Consider the following 25944-nt stretch of genomic DNA (forward strand, 5'->3'; position numbering starts at 1 on the left):
AAATATATACTGCCAAATAATTGGGCATAAGAAGCATCGGATGCAGCGTGCAGGAGAGACGTTTGCGTTGGTATGGTCATGTACTATGGATGGATGAGGAGAGATGTGTAAAGTGCCACTCCCAACCTGTTGAAGGAATCCGGGGTAGAGGTAGACCCAGGAAGACATGGGACAAGGTGGTCAAGCATGACCTTCATACATTGAGCCTCACAGAGGCTATAACGAAAGACCGAGACCTCTGGAGATATGCTGTGACTTCGAAGACCTGACAAATGGAGTCCATGGCTTGCAGGACGGCCTGCTGTGCTAACCTTGGATCGTAGAGTGACCTGCTGTTCTTGAGGAGACCTATTGAGTCAAGTACGTTAACACCAACATCAAAATGAAAATCAAATGGAAATTGTAGTTAAGATATCCGTGCCGGTGACACGTTAAAAGCACCATCCGAACGTGGCAGTTGCCAGTGCTGCCTGACTGGCATCCGTGTCGGTGACACGTAAAAAGCACCAACCGATTGTGGCCATTTGCCAGCCTCATCTGGGCACGTAAAAAGCACCCACTACACTCTCAGAGTGGTTGTCATTAGGAAGGGCATCCAGCTGTAGAAACTCTGCCAGATCAGACTGGAGCCTGGTGCAGCCTCCTGGCTTCCCAGACCCCGGTCGAACCATCCAACCTATGCTAGCATGGAAAACGGACGTTAAACGATGATAATGATGATGAATGTTGCTTTGCACAAAGATAATTCTGTTCCAATCCAAAATGCACAGTAACTGGGCTAACCTCATCCAGTATTCCTCCTGTCCACTAACCTAGGTTATGAAGTTATGAACCTAAAATAGCCATTTCTTTCTCTTTTTCAGCCAACATATTAAGATAAATCCTGTCTTAAACATAAAATTCTGTTTTGGAGAGAACTCACATCAATCTGGTTGATTTACTTTTGTTTACTGGCAAAAGAAAAGACATATTGCCACTTCACAGCTTAGTTGTTGGAGATAAAGCTGTTGGTACTTCACATTAAGTACAGTTGTATGATTTAGTGAGTCTGTCCTATAAAATGAAAATAAGATAGAGAAATATGTTTTAGAATTTCAAACTCACTTATGCTTTGTTACATATAGAGATAATCCAGAATTATCTGCAGGCTGTGCATCTGTAATATACAAATAAGAAAATAAGGAAGCAAAAATTTTTAAAAAGAGCATTTTTATTTTATCAATAAATACGACAGTCAAATATCGAACATTTCACATCTGGAATATCATTTTCACATTTTGTCTGAAAAAAAGAAAGGAATCTTAGTTTCCCTAAGGTTTCATTGTAATCAAATCAATGTAATTAGGAAACAGACAGTTGTTAGACAGAAACGTGTCATATGCAAATCCAAAGAATCAGTTTTCAACAGTCTCTTGACATATGCCATCTTTCATCATCATCATCATCGTTTAACATCCGCTTTCCATGCTAGCATGGGTTGGACGGTTCGACCGCGGTCTGGGAAGCCAGGAGGCTGCACCAGTCTGATCTGGCAGTGTTTCTACAGCTGGATGCCCTTACTAACGCCAACCACTCTGTGAGTGTAGTGGGTGCTTTTTACATGCCACCGGCACGGAGGCCAGTTGAGGCGGCACTGGCAATGGCCACGTTCGGATGGATCATTTTACGTGCCACCGGCACTGGTATCACAGCTACAATTTCCATTGATTTTTTGATCGATTTCGATTTCACTTGTCTTTGCAAGCAGAGTTTTGTGTCCCAAGAAGGAAAGGTATGCATAAGTGGACTGGCTATATCCCAAGTAAAGGTCATGGGCTCACTTGTCCTGCCGGATCTTCTCACACACAGCATATTTCCAAAGGTCTCGGTCACTAGTCATTGCCTCAGTGAGACCTAAAGTTCGAAGGTCATGCTTCACCACCTCGACCCAGGTTTTCCTGGGTCTACCACTTCCACAGGTTCCTTCAACTGCTAGGGTGTGGCATTTTTTCACACTCCATCACAATTAATGTAAAACCTCATTCTTCTACTCTGTTAGACACTCTCATCTCTCTTTCATTAATAATACAGATCCTCCCTTTTTTTTTTGTTTTCCTCTTCTATGGTAGTCCCTCACATAAATCCCTTGCATTTAAAAAAAGAAAGAAAATGTAGTATTGGCTACCCAAGGGCTTAAAAAAATAGAAAGAGAAAATAGATGGGACGGCCATGTCTATTTGATTGGGACTGACAATAACAACATACCTGACCTATTGAGTCGAGTACGTTAACACCAACATCAAAATGAAAATCAAATAGAAATTGTAGTTAAGATATCCGTGCCGGTGACACGTTAAAAGCACCATCCGAACGTGGCAGTTGACAGCGCCGCCTGACTGGCGCCCATGTCAGTGACACGTAAAAGCACCAACCGATCGTGCCATTTGCCAGCCTCCTCTGGCCCCTATGCCGGTGGCACGTAAAAAGCACCCACTACACTCACAGAGTGGTTGGCATTAGGAAGGGCATCCAGCTGTAGAAACACTGCCAAACCAGACTGGAGCCTGGTGCAGCCTCCTGGCTTCCCAGACCCAGGTCGAACCATCCAACCCATGCTAGCATGGAAAACGGACATTAAACGATGAAGATGATGATGATGATGATGAACTAAGTAAGATTTTTAAGAAGTTAATGAGAGGTTCACTTTTACCCCAGTCCTCTATACTAGTCTCTTGCCATTATAGCCGACACAATAAAGAGGTTTCCACAATGAAATTAGCTGATAGCCACATTCATTTAACACTTGATAGTCCCACTTGATAATTATACAGGCAAGTGAATTGAACTGGGTTCACTGAACAAAAGTAGTGTATGGAATACAATAATCTTACTCTCCCTAAATCTGGGAGTTGTCTGCCTGACAGCACCCATATCTATGAAACTTATCCTGAGCTAATAGTGCTTTCTAGTAATCCCAAGCCAATAATCTTATAACCCTATACTCCCTTTTAACTTTTAGACAAAAGGCAAGGCAGTGCCTATTACATTTTAGAGCCTCTGAGATCGGTTGGGGGAAAGGAGAAAGGTCCCTCCAAACTGGAGACTTAGCCTGAACACATGCAGTGAAATAGACTCTGCTGCTGAAGGCACTCAAGATGCCAGGGGTGGTCTTAAGCCAGTTAACATTAAGTCTATCATCCAAGCAGGCCACTGTAGGATTTGAACTCAGAATGCAAAGAACTTGAAAATCTTTCAGAAAAGCCACTTTCCTCAACTCTGAAAGAACTGTCAGTCATCATCATCATCATGATTGTTTAATGTCTGCTTTCCGTGCTAGCACGGGTTGGACGGTTCGACCGGGGTGTGGGAAGCCAAGAGGCTGCACCAGGCTCCAGTCTGATCTAGCAGTGTTTCTACAGCTTGATGCCCTTCCTAATGCCAACCACTCCGTGAGTGTAATGGGTGCTATTTAGGTGCCAGGCGAGGCTGGCAGTGGCCACGATCAGTTGGTGCTTTTTACGTGCCACTGGCACGGAGGCCAGTCGGGGCGGCACTGGCAACGGCCATGTTCGGACGGTTCTTTTTACGTGCCACCGACACTGGTATCACAGCTACCATTTCCATTGATATTTTGATTGATTTCGATCAATAGCTATTCATATAGAGGTTAATTTCTGACCAAAGGAATCTGTTCCTTCCATGAAAAGTTAAAGAGCAGCTATTGTAATCTGGTTATAGTGACCAGCTGGTTCACAAAATACTAAATGTCATATGCCATGGAATTGGATAACTATTCTTATACTGTATAATGCAACAGTCCAAACTCTGAAGACAAAAGTGGATCATGCTGCAATTAGGAGAGACATCAAGCATCAGTGGCCATCCCTCATCATTATCATCATCATCGTTTAACGTCTGCTTTCCATGCTTGCATGGGTTGGACAATTTGACTCTGAGGGCTGGTGAACCAGATGGCTGCACCAGGCTCCAATCTTGATCTGGCAGAGTTTCTACAGCTGGATGCACTTCCTAATGTCAACCACTCCGAGAGTGTAGTGGGTGCTTTTTACGTGCCACCGGCATGGGGGCCAGTCAGGTGGTAGTGGCAATGACCCCACCATAATCTTTTTAAACATGCCACTGGTACAAGTGCCAATAAGGCGATGTTGGTAACGATCACGCTCGAATGGTGCCCTTTTACATGCCACGGCACAGGAGCCAGTCGGGCGGTACTGGCAATGACCTCACTTGAATCTTTTTACATATGCCACCGGCATAGGTGCCAGTAAGGCAACGTTGGTAACGATCACGCTCGAATGGTGCCCTTTTATGTGCCACCAGCACCGAGCGAGTTGGCTGCTCTGGCAACGATCACACTACTACTAGCTCTGTCAATGATCACCCTCGTATGGTGCTCTTTGCACCCTGCTAGCACGGATGCCAGTCATCAAATTTGATTTTGATTTCACAAAACACTATTGATTCAAATAAGTCAAAGCCTCCCCTGAAACTGAATCATCTTCCTAGACTCTCTAAGGAGTCCTATGTAAAGGTTCAGGTTGTTTTGAATAGACCTTTCTGAAATTTCATGAGTTTATGCAGGGTTGGCTACAAAGACAATTACCAACATCTTGACTAACATCTTAGAAAGTTATGAACCTAAGAAATTATCCACAACATTATCTACAATAGGTACAGGAGTGGCTGTGTGGTAAGAAGCTTGCTTCCCAACAACATGGTTCCGAGTTCAGTTCCACTGCGTGGCACATTGGGCAAGTGTCTTCTACTATAGCCTCAGGCTGACCAAAGCCTTGTGAGTGGATTTGATAGATGGAAACTGAAAGAAGCCTGTTGTATACACACACACATATATATGTATGTATGTGTTTGTTGTTTGTGTCTGCCACCCCACCATCACTTGACAAGCGATGTTAGTGTGTTTACGTACCCGTCACTTAGCTGTTTGGCAAAAATAGACCAATAGAATAAGTACTAGACTTACAAAGAATAAGTCTTTCAGAAACATTTTTTCACGCTGAGAGTTGCTGAAGCATGGAACAAACTGCCAGCATCAGTTGTTAGTTGTCGGGGCACTGCATCTTTCAAAACTTCCGTGCTTCCTGAGATTCACCAACACTACACCTGATTTTCTCCCCTCCATACACACGCAAGCATGTATCTGACTCATACACTGTTCACTTTCCAGACATTTGTACATTACTGCATATGCTTTATACGCACTTTTGACAAGTTGTGATGCACCTGAGCACTGTATACAATAATTTCATTATTATTATAAGTCCTGGGGTCGATCTATTCAACTAAAGGTGGTGCTCCAGTATGGCTGCAGTCAAATGACTGAAACAAGTAAAAGAGAACATATCTTTCTTCAGCAGCACAATCATTTGTTAATACTTCCAGTCAGTTGATAATTGCAGTGCAGATGTACCAAGACAAGAATGAACAGGTCTGATATAGAGTAGACTAGACAATCCAAATAGTTACCACTTCACAGCTTCCCAGCATCATCCATACTTCAGATGACATAAGTATGACAAAATCAAATTCGATGACTGGCATCCGTGCTAGCGGGGTGCAAAGAGCACCATACAAATGTGATCGTTGACAGAGCAGCCAACTGGATTCCGTATCGGTGGCACATAAAAGTGCACCATTCGAGCGTGATCATTACCAGCATCGCCTTACTGGCACCCGTGCTGGTGGCATGTATAAAAAGATTTGAGCGAGGTCGTTGCCAGTATCGTCTGACTGGTCCCGTGCCGGTGGCACGTCAAAACCACCCACTACACTCTCAGAGTGGTTGATGTTAGGAAGGGCATCCAGCTGTAGAAACTCTGCCAGATCAAGATTGGAGCCTGGTGCGGCCGTCTTATTCGCCAGCCCTCAGTCAAAATCATCCAACCCATGCTAGCATGGAAAGCGGACAAATGATGATGATGATTTTACATAACTTCATCAGATGAGATATGCAGTAAATTGCCAAAGTCCTAAAGACTACTACATCTAATCTACTCATTCTCCACAAACAGTTGGAAGACAATTTAAATCTTTTAGAGATCATACCATGACTTTGTTGCCATAACCTAATTTTGCTATTAATGTCCACTGACGAGCTTTCATACCCTGATGCCTTAAAGCCATGTGGCTAGCAAAAACATATCACTTTTAAATCTTTCTGTTGAAGTGTTTCCAACCTCACTAATTCAAAATTGACTTTTTCAGCCTCAAACTTTTAAAAGTAAACTTAAACATACAACTAAATGTTTTATCACTAATAGTACTTGAAATCAGTAAAACCCAAACATGTTCTTTCACTAATAAAAATAATTTTATAAATTGATAGATAACAATTTTCCAATTTACAAAGTAATTGAACTAACTATTCAAGGTCTTAATAAAATATTCCAATTTGTTAGCTTGCGAAGACTTGTTGAGGCAAGTGAATCAAAATCGAAATCAAAATCGATGACTGGCACCCATGCCAGTGGAGCTCTAAGAGTACCATACAAGTGAGATCGTTCCCAGAGCAACAAGCTGGCCTCCGTGCCAATGACACGTTAAAAAACACAATTTGAGCATGATCGTTTCCTGCGTCGCCTTACTAGCAATTGTGCTGGTGGCACATGAAAGCAGCCACTACACTCTCAGAGTGGTTGGTGTTAGGAAGGGCATCAAGCTGTAGAAACTCTGCCAGATCAGATTGGAGTCTGGTGCAGCCATCTGGTTCGCCAGACCTCAGTCAAATCGCCCAACCCATGCCAGCATGGAAAGTGGACGTTAAACGATGATGTATCTAAGATAAACCTATATATGTTTGATGCCAAATTCATTATCAATGTTTTATAATCCATGTTACATGACATTGATTTCTAACATTGGAAGAGGGTTACACATTTTAATAATAAATAATAATGAAATTATTGTATACAGTGCTCAGGTGCACCACAACTTGTCAAAAGTGCATATAGAGCATATGCAGTACAAATGTCTGGAAAGTGAACAGTGTATGAGTCAGATACATGTTTGCGTGTGTATGGAGGGGAGAAAATCAGGTGTAGTGTTGGCGAATCTCAGGAAGCATGAAAGTTTTGAAGGATGCAGTGCTCTGACAACTAACAACTGATGCTGGCAGTTTGTTCCATGCTTCAGCAACTCTCAGCGTGAAAAAATGTTTCTGAAAGTCATGGGAGCTGTGCTGTTTTCTGACTTTGTAAATATGTCCACGGGTGTTAGACAGGTGGAGTTTGTAAAGGTGCTCAGAGTTATTGTTTGTAAGATGGTTAATAATTTTATGGGTGTCTGCCAAGTCAGCTGCCAGATGTCGGAGTTTCAATGTGTCCATGCTCAGGGAAGTAGGGCGTTCAGAATATGGCAAATGCCTGATGGAAAGTATTCTTTTGGTTGCACGTCGCTGAACGGCTTCCAGACAATTAATATCCTGGGCAAGATAGGGGTTCCAGACTGGTGATGCAAATTCCAGGTGAGGTATTACCATAGCTATATAAAGCCGCAGATAGATAGCTGGAGAGTGGCTCACAAAGGAGTTGGTGAGTGATGCCAAGACACCCTCAGCCTTCTTGGCAATTTTAGCAATGTGTTTTTTCCAACGCAAATCGCTCTCGACAATAACACACAGGTCACGTTCACATGAAGACTTTTTGAGAATAAGAGGCTAAAGTTAATAAAACTGACCTCAATCCTTAACAGGTATTTTATTTTATAGATCTGTAGCGAATCTTGCATGCATGAAGCAGATTCGATCCACCATAGCCAAATTTAAATCAACACTGCTACAGAACTTTTCCCACGATAGAACAATGGTTTTTCTCTGACAGCAGATTTATATTTCCCAGATGCCATTAGCTAGGTCGAAATAATGTCTTCACCACTTGACCCTTTCTAACCTCTTCTACTTCACTAAAGGCTAGAATAGAGATAACAAGACCACCAACTAAATCTATTGTTCTCAATGATATATATCTATCCTTCTGGATCTTAAAATAAGCAAGCACATCCCAAGCAAAAATCAGTTAGTCACCAGCTGGTGACAACTCTACGAGGTCTGGCTGAGAAAGCAACTGTGAGACAAAACCCTACCGTTCTCTCTAGCTCTAATTCTATTCTCTTACAACATCATTCTATCGCTATCTGTAAATTACTACTAACTATTCGTATATGCCAAACTATGTAATGAAGAGAACCCAAACGCATCTAACTTTCACATATTTTTGGATTTATCAACCCGCCCTTAAACTTCAATATATTGTCTATCTTTGACATCTTACAACTTGCTGTTTTAATAACAAACTCTTATCGTCACAACTGCTGACTTCGACATTTCCTCATTAATAATGTTTACCTAATCAAATATCTACTGACCGCTACAGATCCCTTGGGGATGGAAAGCAAGGCTGACTTCAGTTGGAAGTGATACCACATTGTAAAAGGCCATAGTTAAATATATCTCCAGACATTTTTGTCCGCTGGTCATATGATTCTGCCCATACACTGCATTTCTGATATGTAGCATGTTGTCTATTGATTTGTTTTGTAGGCATGAGTCTTCTTATTTTTATATCAGTGAGAAAATTAGCATAATGTTCAAGAATATTAATGACATAAAATGAAATGGTCACACGTTGGCATTGAAAGCAGATCACTGACAAAGGTACTCAACAGGTTTCACTCTAATTTTCTCACAAATTCTGAACTTCAAGTTTCAGGTTTATTGCAGACTAGCAGTATAGCCTGGCGTTGCTCGGGTTTGTTTTCTTTTCGACCCTTTAGAATTGGAATTTTTGAAAAGTAAAAATTTTGCATTATGAGAACTCTTTAAAAAGGCACGCTCAAAACTGCTAGAATTTGCATTTTTCAAGCTAGAGAATTCAGACTTGCTCCAATCGATTCAGGAAATTTTTCTACGTATATGCTCATATTTTTTTTTCGAAAAACTCAAAAATTGAACATGTTTTCGCCCCATTTTTCCATTGCATTCGTGCAAACATGCGCATAGTCATGCGTAGAATCCAACATGTTGCTTGAACACAACTCAAGGCAATACTGTATGACATCCACTCACTCGCAGAAAATGTATTGTTTCGGGCCTTTGTTATCGAGATAGAGACTTGAAACCTACTCTGGCCGTAACTACACCAAGCCTTCTATAGGTGTGTAAATTTTCAGCTCAATCCTAGCACGTCTAGTGCCATTGAATCCTTACGAAAGCCAAGTTTTTTTTCCTCTTTTATATAGGTAGAATAAGAAGTGAGGTTATGTAGCATTCACATCTAAATTATAGACAATAATAAAGTGAAGTGTTGCAATCCATAATTTCAAGGAGTCAATAATCAATTATAGACATATTACACACTTCAAAAATGTCAGCGGAGAGGGTCATTTATCTTCCTTTTGTAGTAAATGGCAAGCTATTCCATTAAAATCCAGTAGGCATGAGCACGGAAATTTTATGATCTCACATAATTCTACTGTTACTAATTAACATCTATATCTATAAAAGGTAGGATGTGTGTGTATGTGAATGTACTTTATGCACGCCCACAAATTAGCATGCATGTCCCTCCAATTTTAGGACATTGGTCAAGATCATTGCTGTGTTTTTGTCAATTTATTTTTCCCGAGGCACCCCAGGATAGCGGTAAAAATAGCTTTTCAACCATAACTTTTACCAATTTTTACGTCAGTGAAATCTCCAAGTTTGCTAACATGAGTTAAGTCCCCCTACAATGCCTCCAAAAAAAATTACCTAAGCAATCTCAGCGTAGGAAAAGAGAAAGAATAGAAGAGACTGACTATCAGCAGACCCATTAGTAAAATATTATAACTTTTGGGGCCGAAACCTGACAATATTCCGCTACAAGACATTCAATAGTATCGAAGCATTAACTTTCATAAATCAGAGTATAATTTTTGAAGACTCTTTCTGAATCCAGTCAACGACATGTATTTCTGCTAGTAAGACTATAAAACAATTATATCTAAAACAATATGAAATGACATGAAACAGGTACAGCTATGAACTGAAATCAAACCAGTTCTCTCTTACCCCATGAAATGAAAAACATTGTGAAGATAAATACATGCATCAATCATTAATCTTGTGTGTTTACTTTCTATGCTCTATCAGGAAGTAATTAAAGCAAAACATAACAGGGCCAGAAACAGATCCCATAATAAGCTGATAAAAAACTGAAAAGTTGCATCACCTGTAAATTTGTTTTTGTAATGTACTTGCATGACCAAAGATGAAATATTTGATCCTTTACCAATATGGAAACCAACATCTGTAAAGAGAAGAAAAACAGAAACAGACCAGTTTATTTGAGTATTAATTTAAAGCATTGGTGTATTTATATAATGAAATTATAATAAGTGTATCCATATGATTAAATCAAAATCATGTATCTATATGATTGAATTAATATAAATTTTTAGAAATGAGAAAATATTCTTTACTATACCATTTCACATGGATTAAATAGGTACATGCTGTGCTTGAGGAGACCTATTGAGTCAAGTACATCAACATGAAAATAAATATCAAATGGAAATTGTAGTTATGATACCTGTGCCGGCGGCATGTAAAAAGAACCATCCGAATGTGGCCGTTGCAAGCGCTGCCTCGACTGGCCTCCATGCCACTGGCACGTAAAAAGCACCAACCAATCGTGGCTGTTGCCAGCCTCCCCTGGCACCTGTGCCAGTGGTACGTAAAAAGCACCCACTACACTCTCGGAGTGGTTGGCGTTAGAAAGGGCATCCAGCTGTAGAAACTCTGCCAGATCAGATTGGAGTTTGGTTCACCAGACCTCAGCCAAATCGTCCAACCCATGCTAGCATGGAAAGCGGACGCTAAACGATGATGGTGGTGATCTGGCTATGATAGATCAGATATAGCAGCAGTGGGTATCAGACCCACTAAGCAAGGACAACCAACAAGCAATAAATTACCAACTCAAATACAGCTTTTACAAGGCAACTCAGATCAGCACCAGCAGCCCACACTAAAATACAAACATAAGTGCAACACTGATACTTATCATATTGAGACCTAAGAACCATCAGTGTTAGCTAGACATTGATGCCTTGCTCTGGAATGCTTGAATATCGCCCTGGTATAGTTCAGCATAATTTTGTTATCCTGTACTAACTGGTTGTTGCCATTACGTCTGGTTTCTATAAAGATACAGGGTAACATCATTACTCAAACTGCTCATCATTTGCTCAATGAGCATACCTCCAAAGGGCAGGGCTGTGGTTAAACTCATGCAGTTTGTGAGCTGAATACTAGAGTGCCTTACACTGAACACACACCCACATTTGCATGCTATAATATCTGTCTATTAAGAAAACATTAGCTCAATTATTAATATTATTTCAGTCAAACCTTGGCAAGTAAGAGTGACAACTTTGGACATGTTTTGATACTATTCGTGATAACAGAAGCGATGTAATGCTGTACAATAATGTTCATATGTACGTGTGAAACATTTTCATAATGAGTGAAGACCCGACAAATGAAGTGAGTTCATGGCTCGCAGGACGGCCTGCTGTGCTAACCTTGGATTGTAGAGTGACTCACTGTTCTTGAGGAGACCTATTGAGTCAAGTACATCAAAATAAAAATCAATTGAAAATTGTAGTTAAGATATCAATTCGGTGACACGTAAAAAGCACCGCCCGTACATGGCCGGTGCCAGCGCCACCTGACTGGCGTCCGTGTCGGTGACACGTAAAAGCACCAACCGATCAATGCCGTTTGCCAGCCTCCTCTGGCCCCTGTACCGGTGGCACGTAAAAAGCACCCATTGCACTCATGGAGTGGTTGGCGTTAGGAAGGGCATCCAGCTGTCATCATCATTGTTTGACCGTGGTCGAGACAATGGAATTTACCATGCTACGCCAGACTTCATGGTCCATCATAGCATTATGGAGGTCCTGTTGCTGGATGCCTGTATCCCTGGAGATTACATCAGGGTAGGAGAGAGTGCACCCTCTGGTATATCCAGCTGTAGAAACACTGCCAAACTAGACTGGAGCCTGTTGCAGCCTCCATGGCTTACCAGACCCCAGTCAAACCGTCCAACCCATGCTAGCATGGAAAACGGACGTTAAATGATGATGATGATAATGATGACAGAAATTACTTAGAGATGCCTTAAAACACTTAACAGCCATAACACAACCATTGGCTCACCAAAATTAGCATTAGAACCTGCCAACATAGTAAACAAATGTCTCTTAACAATTTCTCCATAGTCTTTAAAAATGGAATTAAAGCATGATTTTAAATTCTTAACTCACCATGTTCACTATAAAAATAGACAGACCACAACTTCAATACTAAAAAGTTTCACTCACATAATTCCACTGCATCATGACATGCGAAGTCATCATCATCATCGTTTAACATCCGTTTTCCATGCTAGCATGGGCTGGACGGTTCGACCAGGGTCTGGAAAGCCAGGAGGCTGCACCAGGCTCCATCCTGATCTGGCAGTGTTTCTACAGCTGGATGCCCTTCCAAATGCCAACCACTCTGTGAGTGTAGTGGCTGCTTTTTACGTGCCACCAGCACAGGGGCCAGAGGAGGCTGGCAGCGGCCACGATCAGTTGGTGCTTTTTACGTGCCATCGGTACGGAAGTCAGTCAAGGCAGCACTGGCATTGGCCACATTCAGATGGTGCTTTTTACGTGCCACCGGCACAGGGATCAGGACAAAACAACAACCTGGCCAGGAATATCAATTCACAATATCATCATCGTTTAGCATCCGTTTTCCATGCTAGCATGGGTTGGACGGTTTGACCGGGGTCTGGGAAGCCATGGAGGCTGCACCAGGCTTCAGTCTGGTTTGGCAGTGTTTCTACAGCTTGATGCCCTTCCTAACGCCAACCACTTCGTGAGTGTAGTGGGTGCTTTTTACATGCCACTGGCATAGGGGCCAGAGGAGGCTGGCAAACGGCCACGATCGGTTGGTGCCTTTACATGTCACCGACACGGACGCCAGTCAGGCGGCGCTGACATCTGCCACATTCGGACGGTGCTTTTACATGTCACCGGCACAGGTGTCTTAATTGAACATACAATTTTTCCAGACTACAATCAAAATACATAGGACCAGGGGGCAGTGCTTTCCCAGAGTTAGAATCAGTACATGATCTGGGAATCCATATGAATAATGATGCAACATTCCATGTGCCTATTACCAGGATGGCAACACTGTGCAGGTGAGTAGCTGGATATATCCTTAGAAAAGTGTAAATTCCACCTGTGTGATGACTGCTAGCATGGAAATGACAGTGCAAGCTAATGCTTCTAACATCCAAAACCATGCCACAAGCAGAACAAAAGCAAAAGTCACACATCACCTGCACCAAAACTAAAATATGCCAATGTAGTGTGCACTACCTGTAAAAGCCAGCCCTATCCAGAAAGCATCATAAGGGCTGCAACTGAGCAACAATCAGAGATCGAATGAGATCGAAAATTGTTTATGAAGTAGAGATTGAGTATATTGCTTGCCCTGGCTGGTTGGAGTATTACTTGCTCTATATCTAACTTATTTGTGAAGTTGTGCAGGGATTCCACATGTCTTTTTTCACATCGCATTATTCCTGAGAGGGAAAAGCCCTCAAGCCATCCTATATTGGGCTGGTTGGAGTCTCGCATGAGAAGTACACTGATGAATTGTTCATGTTCTTGTGAACGTGACTTGGGTGTTATTGTCGACAGCGATTTACATCGGAAAAAACACATTGCTAAAATTGCCAAGAAGGCTGAGGGTGTCTTGGCATCACTCACCAACTCCTTTGTGAGCCACTCTCCAGCTATTTATCTGCGGCTTTATAAAGCTATGGTAAGACCTCACCTGGAATTTGCATCACCGGTCTGGAACCCCTATCTTGTCCAGGATATTAATAGTCTGGAAGCCATTCAGCGACGTGCAACCAAGAGAATACCCTCCATTAGGCATTTGCCATATTCTGAACGCCTTACTTCCCTGGGCATGGATACATTGAAACGCCGACATCTGGCAACTGACTTGGCAAACACCCATAAAATTATTAACCATCTTACAAACAATAACTCTGAGCACCTTTACAAACTCCACCTGTCTAACACCCGCGGACATGTTTACAAAGTCAGAAAACAGCACAGCTCCCATGACTTTCGGAAACATTTTTTCATGCTAAGAGTTGCTGAAGTATGGAACAAACTGCCAGCATCAGTTGTTAGTTGTCGGAGTACTGCATCCTTCAAAACTTCCATGCTTCCTGAGATTCGCCAACACTACACCTGATTTTTCTCCCCTCCATACACACACAAGCATGTATCTGACACATACACTGTTCACTTCCCAGACATTTGTACATTACTGCATATACTTTATACGCACTTTCGGCAAATTGTGGTGCACCTGAGCACTGTATACAATAATTTCATTATCATTATATTATCAAGAAGTCTTTGAATAGGCCTGTGTGATTTGGATCATCTGGTGGGCAATAAGCAGTACATATAACTATATTGAGTTATCCTATATGTACAGATTAGTGCATCACACACCGAGTTTGGGTGTGACAAAACAATCTGGTGCATGAGATCTTCATGCTGGTAGATTCTAATCCACATGACTCCCTATCTTTTCTGTTGCTTTGCAATATAACATAGCTTGGTACATGTATCTCTACATCTGCAATGTTAGCCTTTAGGTGCATTTCAGTAGGTTCCATATCCTGGAAATACATATTTCAAATCATCTTTTCCTAAGACTTTTATTAACTGGCACTTAGTAAAAATTAAAACAGTTTCTGATCTGAGAGGTAGTTGATGATTAATAAAATAAACAATTAAGCATAGAAATTAATACTTACTACAAGGTAATTTAGCTGGATCAGCATTCTTTGCCCATGCATAAAGGATTTTGGCTTCATTTCTTTTACATATAGTCCCACATGACCTAAAAGGAAAAAAAACTCTAATTGTTTAAAACTCTAATTGTCATATTTTTGTTTAACCCTTTTGTTATCATATTTCTGTCAGGATGATGTGTAACTTTCAATTAATTTTAAATATAACAAAGAATTTAGTAAAATAACTTAAGCTAGTGTTAGGAACATAAATTGTGACTAAGGTTTGGTGGAAGATTTTAATTCAGAACTTTTGAAAACAAGTCATTTGTACTACAGAACCAGAGGTGGTTTCAGCCAGTTTGGTATCAAAAGGGCTGAATACACTGCACACACACACACAAATACATACATAAAAACATAGATTGATGAGAATGTTACATACATTGGTGCAGTGACTAAAGCCAGAATAACAAAAGAGTACTTCTGCAGACTCCAGAAAATATTGAATTCAGAACTGTCTGCATTTAACAAGATGTTATCTCACAATAGTTTTACTAGGCCTCACCAAGGAAATGACTAGCGACCGAGACTTTTGGAAATATGCTGTGCGTGAGAAGACTCAGCAAGCCAAATGAGACCATAACCTGTGGGCTATGCCAGGAGCGTAACCAGCCCGCTTATGCGTACCTTTTCCTTCTTTGGTCACTAAACTCTGCTTGCAAAAACCTGTTGAGACAAGTGAAATCAAAATCAAATTCGACGACTGGCATCCGTGCTAGCGGGGTGCAAAGAGCACCATACGAGGGTGATCGTTGGCAGAATGACTAATTCGCTTCCATGCCAGTGGCACATAAAAGTGCACCTTTCGAGTGTGATCGTTACCAGCGCTGTCTTACTGGCACTTGTGCCTGTGCTAGTAGGGTGCCAAGAGCACCATCTGAGTGTGATAGTTGCCAGAGCAGCCAACTGGCTTCCATGCCGGTGGCACATAAAAGGGCACCATTCGAGCTTGATCGTTACCAACGTCGTCTTACTAGCACCTGTGCCGGTGGCATGTGTAAAAAGATTCGAGCAAGGTCGTTGCCAGTACTGCCTGACTGGCCCACGTGCCGGTGGCACGTAAAAGCACCCACTACACTCTCGGAGTGGTTGGCGTTAGGAAGGGCATCCAGCTGTAGAAACTCTGCCAGATCAAGACTGGAGCCTGGTGCAGCCATCTGGTTCGCCATCCCTCAGTCAAACCGCATGCAAAGCGGACATTAAACGATGATGATGATGAGTGTTAGTACCAACATTTGGGATACTGGACTGGACACTTGATGAGATACGTAGCCAGGACATCAAAACCAGAAATGTACTGACCACCACATTAATAGTAACACTGATAGGATTTATAGTCCACTTATGTGTGCCTTTCCTTTATTGGACACTAAACTCTGCTTGCGAAGACCTGTTGAGGCAAGTAAAATCAAAATAAATTCGAAATCAAACTTGATTGCGAAGACCTGTTGAGGCACATGAAATCAATCAAACTCGGTGACTGGCATCCGTTGCTAGTGGAGCGCTAAGAGTACCATACGAGTGAGATCGTTGCCAGAGCAACAAGCTGGCCTTCGTGCCGATGGCACGTTAAACACACCATTCGAGTGTGATCGTTACCGCCTTGCCTTACCAGCACTTGTGCCGGTGACACGTGAAACATTTGAGCGAGGTTGTCGCCAGTGACGCTGGACTGACTCCTGTGCAGGTGGCACATAAAAAGCACTATTTGGGCGTGGCCGTTACCAGTACCACCAAACTGGCCTCCATGCCGGTGGCACGTAAAAGCACCCACTGCACTCACGGAGTGGTTGGCGTTAGGAAGGGCATCCAGCTTTAGAAACTCTGCCAGATCAGACTGGAGCCTGGTGCAGTCTCCTGGCTTCTCAGACCCCGGTCAAACTGTCCAATCCATGCTAGCACAGAAAACGATGATGATGATGATGATCCAGCTTGCATAAACCATGCCAAAACTGACATCACCTAAGCTGGTGCCATGTAAAAGCACTCAGGCCACTCTGCAGGGTGGTTGGTATCAGGAAGGTCTTCCAGCCATAAAAACCATACCATAACAGACACTGAAGTTCAGTGAAGTCTTCTACCCAGTCAGTTCCTGTCAAAGTGTCCAAAGTATGCCAGCATAGAAAGCAGAGGTTAAATGATGACGATGGTAATGATGATGATGAGGTTTCTTTCAGTTTTTTCCACCAAATCCACTCAAGATAATAGTAGAAAATGCTAACCCAAGGTGTCACGCAATGACACTGAACCTGAAATCATGTGGTTAGGAAACAAACGTCTTACCAAACAGCGTTGCCTGCATCAATATCATCATTGTTTAACGTCCACTTTCCATGCTAGCATGGGTTGGACGATTTTGACTGAGGGCTAGCAAACCAGATGGCTGTACCGGGCACCAATCTTGATCTGGCAGAGTTTCTACAGCTGGATGCCCTTCCTAACGCCAACCACTCCGTGAGTGTAGTGGGTGCTTTTATGTGCCACCGGCACGGGGCCAGTCAGGCGGTACTGGCAATGACCTTGCTCGAATCTTTTTACACATGCCACCAGCACAGGTGCCAGTAAGGTGACGTTGGTAATGATCACGCTCGAATTGTGCCCTTTTACGTTCCACCGCACGGGGGTCAGTCAGGTAGTACTGGCAATGACCTCGCTCAAATCTTTTTACACATGCCACCGGTGGCACAGGTGCTTTAGTGGAGATACTTCGTTACCTGTTCATCATCATCATCATTTAACATCCGCTTTCCATGCTAGCATGGGTTGGACGATCTGACTGAGGGCTGGCAAACCAGATGGCTGCACCAGGCTTCAATCTTAATCTGGCAGAGTTTCTACAGCTGGATGCCCTTCCTAATGCCAACCACTCCAAGAGTGTAGTGGGTACTTTTTACGTGCCACCGGCACAGGGGCCAGTCTGGCGGTACTGGCAACGACCTAGCTCGAATCTTTTTATACATTCCACCGGCACAGGTGCTAGTAAGGCGACGTTGGTAACGATCACGATCACGCATGACTGCATCAATGTCTTACCACACAGTCATGTTCCAAAAATCAGCTTCATATAAATGGTAAAGAAGGTGCTATTTTACTAAATTCCTCAAAAATAATTTTAGCTAATTAAAAGGCCAGCAATATAATTTATTAGAAATACCAGTAAAGTAGCTGAATGCTGTTCTTCAAATTCCTTACTATCTTTCAATGAGATTCACAAGTTTAATATCTAAATCTTAGGACTTCACATTGTCAGCAGATATTGAATGAATTAGATCATCTGTTTAGTGAAATATTCTCTGCACTTTTTTTGTTCTTTTACTCAAGCAGAGTTGACTGAACATAAAACAGTAGCAACAAGTCTTAACTCTTAAGATAGCAAGCCTTTGTAGAGGATCTTTTCGCTTTGACCGGCAGATTTTAAAAATAATTTCTTTGTAACTAAACACTTTTAAACTTCATATACTTGTAGAATATGATATATAAAACATCTTTTTCTCTTGGTTTTCTTGAGAAAATTCTGTGGTTTGTAAACTATTTCTTGTTAAATTTCTTGCATTTCGGCAATTTCAACCAATCAATGACGTCTATTGAGGTGAATACAATTTCTCCGGTTGTTTGTCAACAACATTTTCTGGCGGTGTCATATCAAAAAATCTGCCGGTAAAAGTGAAAAGATCCTTCATAGAAAACACTATAGCCATGGCTACAAGACATTAGATTTGATTTGACCCAAAAACTTTACACAAAACAACTCACCAAATACCACCAACTGTTAATGGCTCCGGGCAACCAAATAAAATGATATGATGAGCAATGACGGCATCTGATAGTGACTCAAATTTAACTGAAAGAAATATGGAAAATAAGATCAAATATAAATTGGTTGAAAATATATAAACTATGTAAATTTCACAATTATTCTAATTACATTCAACAAATTTTGTTTGCTTTATATATATGTAAAGTAAACCTTTAATGCTACGACTTCCGCCACATTCCAGGGAGAAAAACTAGTAGTTGTTAGCTTCTGTTACCTAGGTGACCAAGTTAGTAGCAGGGGTGGGTGTGCTGAAAGTGTAGCTACTAGAATAAGAATAGCCTGGGCAAAGTTCAGAGTGCTCTTACCTCTGCTGGTGACAAAGGGCCTCTCGCTCAGAGTAAAAGGTAGACTGTATGACGCATGTGTACGAACAGCCATGCTACATGGCAGGCAAACATGTGCCGTGACTGCTGAAGACATGCGCAAGCTCGCAAGGAATGAAGCTAATATGCTCTGATGGATGTGTAATGGCAGTGTGCATACTCGACAGAGTGTAAGTACCTTGAGAGAAAAGTTGGACCTAAGAAGTATCAGATGTGGTGTGCAAGAGAGATGACTGCACTGGTATGGTCATGTGGCGAGAATGGGTGAGGATAGCTGTGTGAAAAAGTGCCACACCCTAGCGGTTGAGGGAACCTGTGGAAGAGGTAGACCCAGGAAAACCTGGGACAAGGTGGTGAAGCACGACCTTCGAACATTAGGTCTCACCAAGGCAATGACTAGTGACCGAGACCTTTGGAAATATGCTGTGCGTGAGAAGACCCGGCAGGACAAGTGAGACCCTAACCCGTGGCCTTTACCTGGGATGTAGCCAGCCCACTTATGTGTACCTTTCTTTCATTGGACACAAAACTCTGCTTGCGAAGACCTGTTAAGGCAAGTGAAATCAAAACCGATCAAAAAAATCAATGAAATTGTAGTTGTGATCCCTGTGCCGGTGGCACCTAAAAAGAACCATCCGAACGTGGCTGTTGCCAGCGCCGCCATGACTGGCCTCCATGCTGGTGACACGTAAAAAGCACCAACCAATCGTGGCCATTGCCAGCCTCGCCTGGCACCTGTGCCGGTGGCATGTAGAAAGCATCCACTACACTCACGGAGTGGTTGGTGTTAGGAAGGGCATCCAGCTGTAGAAACACTGCCATATCAGACTGGAGTCTGGTGTAGCCTCCTGGCTTCCCAGACCCTGGTTGAACCGTCCAACCCATGCTAGTATGGAAAACAGATGTTAAATGATGATGATGATGATAAAACCTTTAATGCTACATACAATCATGATGATCATCATCATTCAACATCCTCCTTTCATACTGGCATGGGTTGGATGGTTTAACACAAGACTGAACCTTAAATCATGAGGTTAGGAGACAAACATCTTACTAGACAGCTATGCCTGTGTATTTTGGCAAGGGTTTTATGGCTGGATGCCTTTCCTAACACCAGCCACTCAGCAGAATGGATAGAGTGCATTTTACATTGCACAAGCACAGGCGAGGTCAGTTTCAGCAAGGTTTTTACAGCTGGATGCCCTTCCAAATGCCAACCCTTTACTGTGTGGACTGGATGCTTTTTAAGTGGGACCAGCACTGGCAGGGTCACCAAGTAACTTCCTAGATAAGCATCCTTTGAGAGCTGGAAGGGGAGCATTGGAGGAGGGGATCCTGTGCCAGATGATGAAAGGTTATAGTAAAACAGAGAGACAAAAACAGGTATCAATATATATCGCATTATTTTTATATAGGGCATTTAAACATACAAGGAATGGATAGAATTAAATGCTGAAGCATTATACTGCAAATAAAAGATGTTTAAACAATGCACTAGGATCTCTATCATTTGATAAAAGAAAAAAAAAACAACAGGTCTTTGTGTATCATCATCATCATCGTTTAACGTCCGCTTTCCATGCTAGCATGGGTTGGACGATTTTGACTGAGGGCTGGCGAACCAGATGGCTGCACCAGGCTCCAATCTTGATCTGGCAGAGTTTCTACAGCTGGATGCCCTTCTTAACGTCACCCACCCACTCCGAGAGTGTAGTGGGTGCTTTTACGTGCCACCGGCACAAGGCCAGTCAGGCGGTACTGGCAACGACCTCACTTGAATCTTTTACACATGCCACCGGCATAGATGCCAGTAAGGCGATGCTGGTAACGATCACGCTCAAATGGTGTCTTTTATGTACCACCAGCACGGAAGCCAGATAGCCACTCTGGCAATGATCACACTCGGATGGTGCTCTTGGCACCCTATTAGCATAGGGCTCGAGTGCCAGTAAAGTGATGCTGGTAACGATCACGCACACATGGTGTATAATTATCCTTTATCTTTTACTTGCTTCAGTCATTAAACTGCAGCCATGCAGAGTACCACCTAGAAGTATTTTAGTCAAATGAATCAATCCCGGTACTTATTTTTTAAGCCTGGTACTTATTCTACTGGTCTCTTGTCAAACCACTAAATTACAGGGATATAAACACACCAACGCCGGTTGTCAAGCAGTGGGGGGGGGGACAAATACAAACAAAAAAGACACAACACACACACACACACACATAAAGGTGGTGTGCTTCAGCCAGACTCCTCACAGGTATAAAATCTTTTGGGGAAGGTAACAGTGATGGGGTAGGTGGTGTGGGCATAATCACAGAGAAATGGGTTGATAAGGTCAGAGTGTGCAATAGAATACTTAAGCTTAGGCTGGTTTTGCAAAGTAGTACAGCAGCAGTTATCTCTGCCTATGCCCTTCAGGCGGGTCTGCCAAATGAACAAAAGGACCACTTTTATGATATTCTTCTGCAGGTTACCTCAAAGACAAATGAGAATGACCTCATCTTCATGGCTAGTGATTTCAATGGATATGTTGGGTAGTACCCAAATATCATCCATGGTGCACATGGGGGCCATAGAATTGGTTCCCAAAACGAAGAACAAACAAGGCTACTGGAGTTCTGTGATATCATCATCATCATCATCGTTTAACGTCCGCTTTCCATGCTAGCATGGGTTGGACGATTTTGACTGAGGGCTAGCAAACCAGATGGCTGCACAAGGCTCCAATCTTGATCTGGCAGAGTTTCTACAGCTGGATGCCCTTCCTAACGCCAACCACTCCGAGAGTGTAGTGGGTGCTTTTTACGTGCCACCGGCACAGGGGCCTGGTGAGGCGGTACTGGCAATGACCTCGCTTGAATCTTTTTACACATTCAGGGAATCTAATTCAATTAGATTGACCCCAGTATTCAGCGAGCACTTATTTTATCAACCCTAAAAGGATGAAAGACAAAGTTGACCCCAGTGGAATTTGAACTCAGAAGTATAATAATAATAATCCTTTCTAAAGGCACAAAATCTGAAATTTTGGGGGAAAGGACCAGTTGATTACATCAAACCCAGTGTTTCACTAGTACTTAATTTATTGACCCCTGCAAAAGGATGAATGGCAAAGTCAACCTTGGCAGAACTTGGACACTGAACATAAAGATAGGTGAAAGGCCACCAAACAGTTTGCCCAATGGGCTAATGTTTCTGCTACCTCGCTACTGTAGCGTGTAGCCATTTTTAAATAATAGTGCCAATTTGTGGTAGCTGGCAATATGACGTAATGTCGTATTGCCAAAGAAATATGATTGTCGATTTTCCATTGGTTAATATAACTGCTCATATAGGAATTCTAAAAGTTAGTTAAAGAATATTTTTGTGATTTTGATTCTTGACGTAATGTCGTATTGCCGAAGAAATATGATTGTCGATTTTCCCATTGGTTAATATTACTGCTCATATAGGAATTCTAAAAGTTAGTTAAAGAATATTTTTATGTGATTTTGATACTTTAAAGTCAAGTTGAGCAGTTATAAAAACCCTGGATTTTGGGAAAAATTTCAGTGTTTGTTGGATGTAACTAAACTCCACGACACTCACTCCTTTGAGATATTGGTTATTTTTTATGCCATGCCCAAGAAAAATCCAACAAGTCTTGTTTGAACTGTTGAGATTTAATATAGCTACAATGAGGAATTAGTTAGCTAAAATATATAGTCGTAATTCTCTACGACAAAATTTACTTTTCTTCAAAATGTATATAATGTAAAAATGCTATATGTATATAATAAAAATTAATGTAGAAAATGTTTTCTCTTTCTTCACGTTCTTCAACTTATATATAAAATGTATTTCTGTAATTATTAAACTGTATTTTTTTATAGTGGTTAAAAGAACACAAAATAATATTTAACATACATGCACGCTAATGTTCGTTAGTGTTCCAGAAAGTATATTTCTCACTATGGCGTTTATATAGCTGTAGTAAGTTAGAAGTGACGGTTTTATCATTATATACATCCTTACTTTAAGAGCTAAATAATTTTATCTATTTCCAAATAGGAAACATAATAAGTAGCATTGCATTAACAGTAAACAAACTAACTAGAAAATATTCGCTATACTATCTAATATAAGAAAAACTGGGTAGTCCGCTATACTACCTTAATAATAACAATGATGATGATGATGGTTTCGAATTTTGGTACAAGGCCAGCAAGTTCAGGGGAGAGGATTATATTAATCCCAGTGCTCAACCTACTACTTGTTTTATTGACAGTAAATGGATGAAAGGCAAAGTCATCATCATCATCATCATTGTTTAACGTTCGCTTACCAGGCTAGCATGGGTTGGACGGTTTGACTGAAAACTGGCAAGCCAGGAGGCTGCACCAGGCTCCAGTCTGATCTGGAAGTGTTTCTACAGCTGGATGCCCTTCCTAACGCCAACCACTCCGTGAGTGTAGTGGGTGCTTTTTACGTGCCACTGGCACAGGTGCCAGGCGAGGCTGGCAATGACCAAGATCGGTTGGTGCTTTTTACGTGCCACCGGCACAGGGGCCAGTCAAGGCGGTGCTGGCATCGGCCACATCCGGATGGTGCTTTTTACGTGCCACCAGCACAGGGATCGCAACTACAGTTTCCATTTGATAGAGAAATTTGAACTCAGAAATATAATAATAATAAGAAGAAGCAGAAGAAACCCGTTGTACATGTGTGTGTGTGTGTGTGTGTATCTGTTTCCTCCTGCCCCCATCATTGCTTGTTGGTGGTTACATCCTCATAACAGTGGTTCAGCAAAAGAGATGATAGAATAAGTATTAGGTTTACTAAGAATAAGTCCTGAGGTTGATTTGACTAAAGGCGGTGCTCCAGCATGACTGAAACAAGTAAAAGAATACAGACAGACACACACACGTGTGTGTGCGTGCATCTATGTGATTGTGTTTGTTCCTCAGTAACTTGACTTAACATGACACTGCATGATAGTAAAAGAGTAACAAAATATTTGCAGTGGAACTGAACTCAAGCGTTATAAAGCCACTAGGGTGTCTCAGTTCAATTTAAATCATACAAAACACCACACTTTCCAATTTCCCATCCTCTAAAAAATTCGAAGTACTTGTAATAAGGATGAAGGTCTCTGGAACACTTGAAGGGTGTCGGTCTTATCCTGTTACATTCAATTATGTCGAAAGGAAAACCAAAACTTCGACTATCTTCAACAGCAATAAATAATACTTTATTTTTGTCTGGATTCGCAAATAAAATATATACACATATATTTTCTTCAGGGCGAACCAGTAGCCAAGGCCATAAAACTATTCACAATAGTTAACTTGTGTGAGCCAAAATGCTGTCTCCGTTCCCGCGTAGAAGGGGGCTTCTTTATGTGTTGGGTTTTCCTTGAGAGAAGGTTGAGTTGTGTCCACTCGATAGGGCTGCAGCTTCAAAAAGACCGATCTAGCGGAAAAACTTTCTGTTGGCAGTTCTCTGTGCATACGCAAGAGGGAACTTCCGGTGGCCTACCGGAAGTAATGCAACTCTGCGCATGCACACTAAAAACTTCCAAAATAGCGTCACTACATACTTTTTTTTAAAATAACAAAAACATGAAGCCATATTTTCTGTTTACCTTATCTCTTATCTTTTACTTGTTTCAGTCACTGCACTGTAACCATGCTAGGACACTGCCTTGAAGGGGTTTAATTGAACAAATCAACCTCAGTATTAATCTTTTTTAAACCTGCTTTTATTCTATCAGTTTTTTTTTTGTCAAACCACTAAGTTATGGGGACATAAACAAACCAGCACCAGTTGTCAAGCAGTAGTGAAGGACAAATACAAAGATACACACACACAATATATATCAATGGGCTTCTTTTGGTTTCCATCTCTCAAGGCTTAGGTCAACCTGGGGCTATAGTAGAAGCTTGCCCATAGTGCCACATAGTGGGACTGTACCTGGAACCATGTGGTTGGGAAGCAAACTTCTTACCACACAGCTACACTTACACCTTAATCTAAAATTTTTTTTAATATTTTTAAAAAACCATGGCCATCACTTGCAAATGATTGTCTTAGTAGCATGTACCATACTGTTACAAAGTGTTTTAGATGCTTATGTAAACATAGACACCATTTCAGCCCTCCCGTCCTTCAGCTAACAAAACATCAAAGATGAAATAGTTTGCTTAATGGTTAATCCAGCTAAGTACATGCTGAGAGCTTCAAGGGAAGGAGGGACCACAGACATTCTAAATGGTTTACAGCACAGACGAAATCACTTTAACCCTTTAGTGTTTAAACCGGCCACATCCGGCCCAATATATTCTACATGTTTTATATTTGAACTAGCCATATCTAGCCTCTCACACCTAACCTACATTGACAGTCTAAAAATAAACAATCACATCATTGAAACCTCAAAGCTATGAGATAATGCATGATTAATTCAAAACAATTTGAGTGAAAAAGCATTACATTTAACAGAGTAATCTGAACATTAAAGGGTTAAACTTGCTAAAATAATATTCAAAGTGGTTTATATGATTGAAAATATAACTTTGAAGTGCTCGTAGTGTCAAAATGAGAATCTGATCAAAGACTGCAATTAAGAAAAGTAGGTGAAAACTTTTCAAATATAAAGAGAATGTTTACAAAAATAAACATTATTTTTCCATCTTACCATTAGTTTTGTTTCATTTTGAAAAATAAAAATTTATTTTATGGTTTATTATAGTTTATATTTTGAATCATATATATATATATATATATATAAATGGATGAATGAATTATCCTTTGTTTACCGTTAACATGGAAAATTCAATAAACAGTTACCAGGGTAGTAAAATTCACGCAAGTAACAAGGAT

The 25944-nt window shown here is 41.5% G+C and overlaps 1 protein-coding gene across 2 annotated transcripts in view; it reads right to left on the reverse strand.

The window, feature by feature from the left end:
* Positions 1-25944, reverse strand: part of LOC115218053 (peptidyl-glycine alpha-amidating monooxygenase B) — a 105531-nt gene that overhangs the window by 62782 nt on the left and 16805 nt on the right. For both annotated transcript variants that reach the window (XM_029787814.2, XM_029787815.2), the window contains exons 4-7: positions 18687-18774; positions 14895-14980; positions 10224-10301; positions 1105-1156 (exon numbers count right to left, since the gene is read on the reverse strand). In XM_029787814.2, the coding sequence (XP_029643674.1) occupies positions 1105-1156; positions 10224-10301; positions 14895-14980; positions 18687-18774 (304 nt within the window). The remainder of the gene's footprint in view (positions 1-1104; positions 1157-10223; positions 10302-14894; positions 14981-18686; positions 18775-25944) is intronic.

Source organism: Octopus sinensis, linkage group LG12 (genome assembly GCF_006345805.1).
Source record: "Octopus sinensis linkage group LG12, ASM634580v1, whole genome shotgun sequence".
NCBI lineage: Eukaryota > Metazoa > Mollusca > Cephalopoda > Octopoda > Octopodidae > Octopus > Octopus sinensis.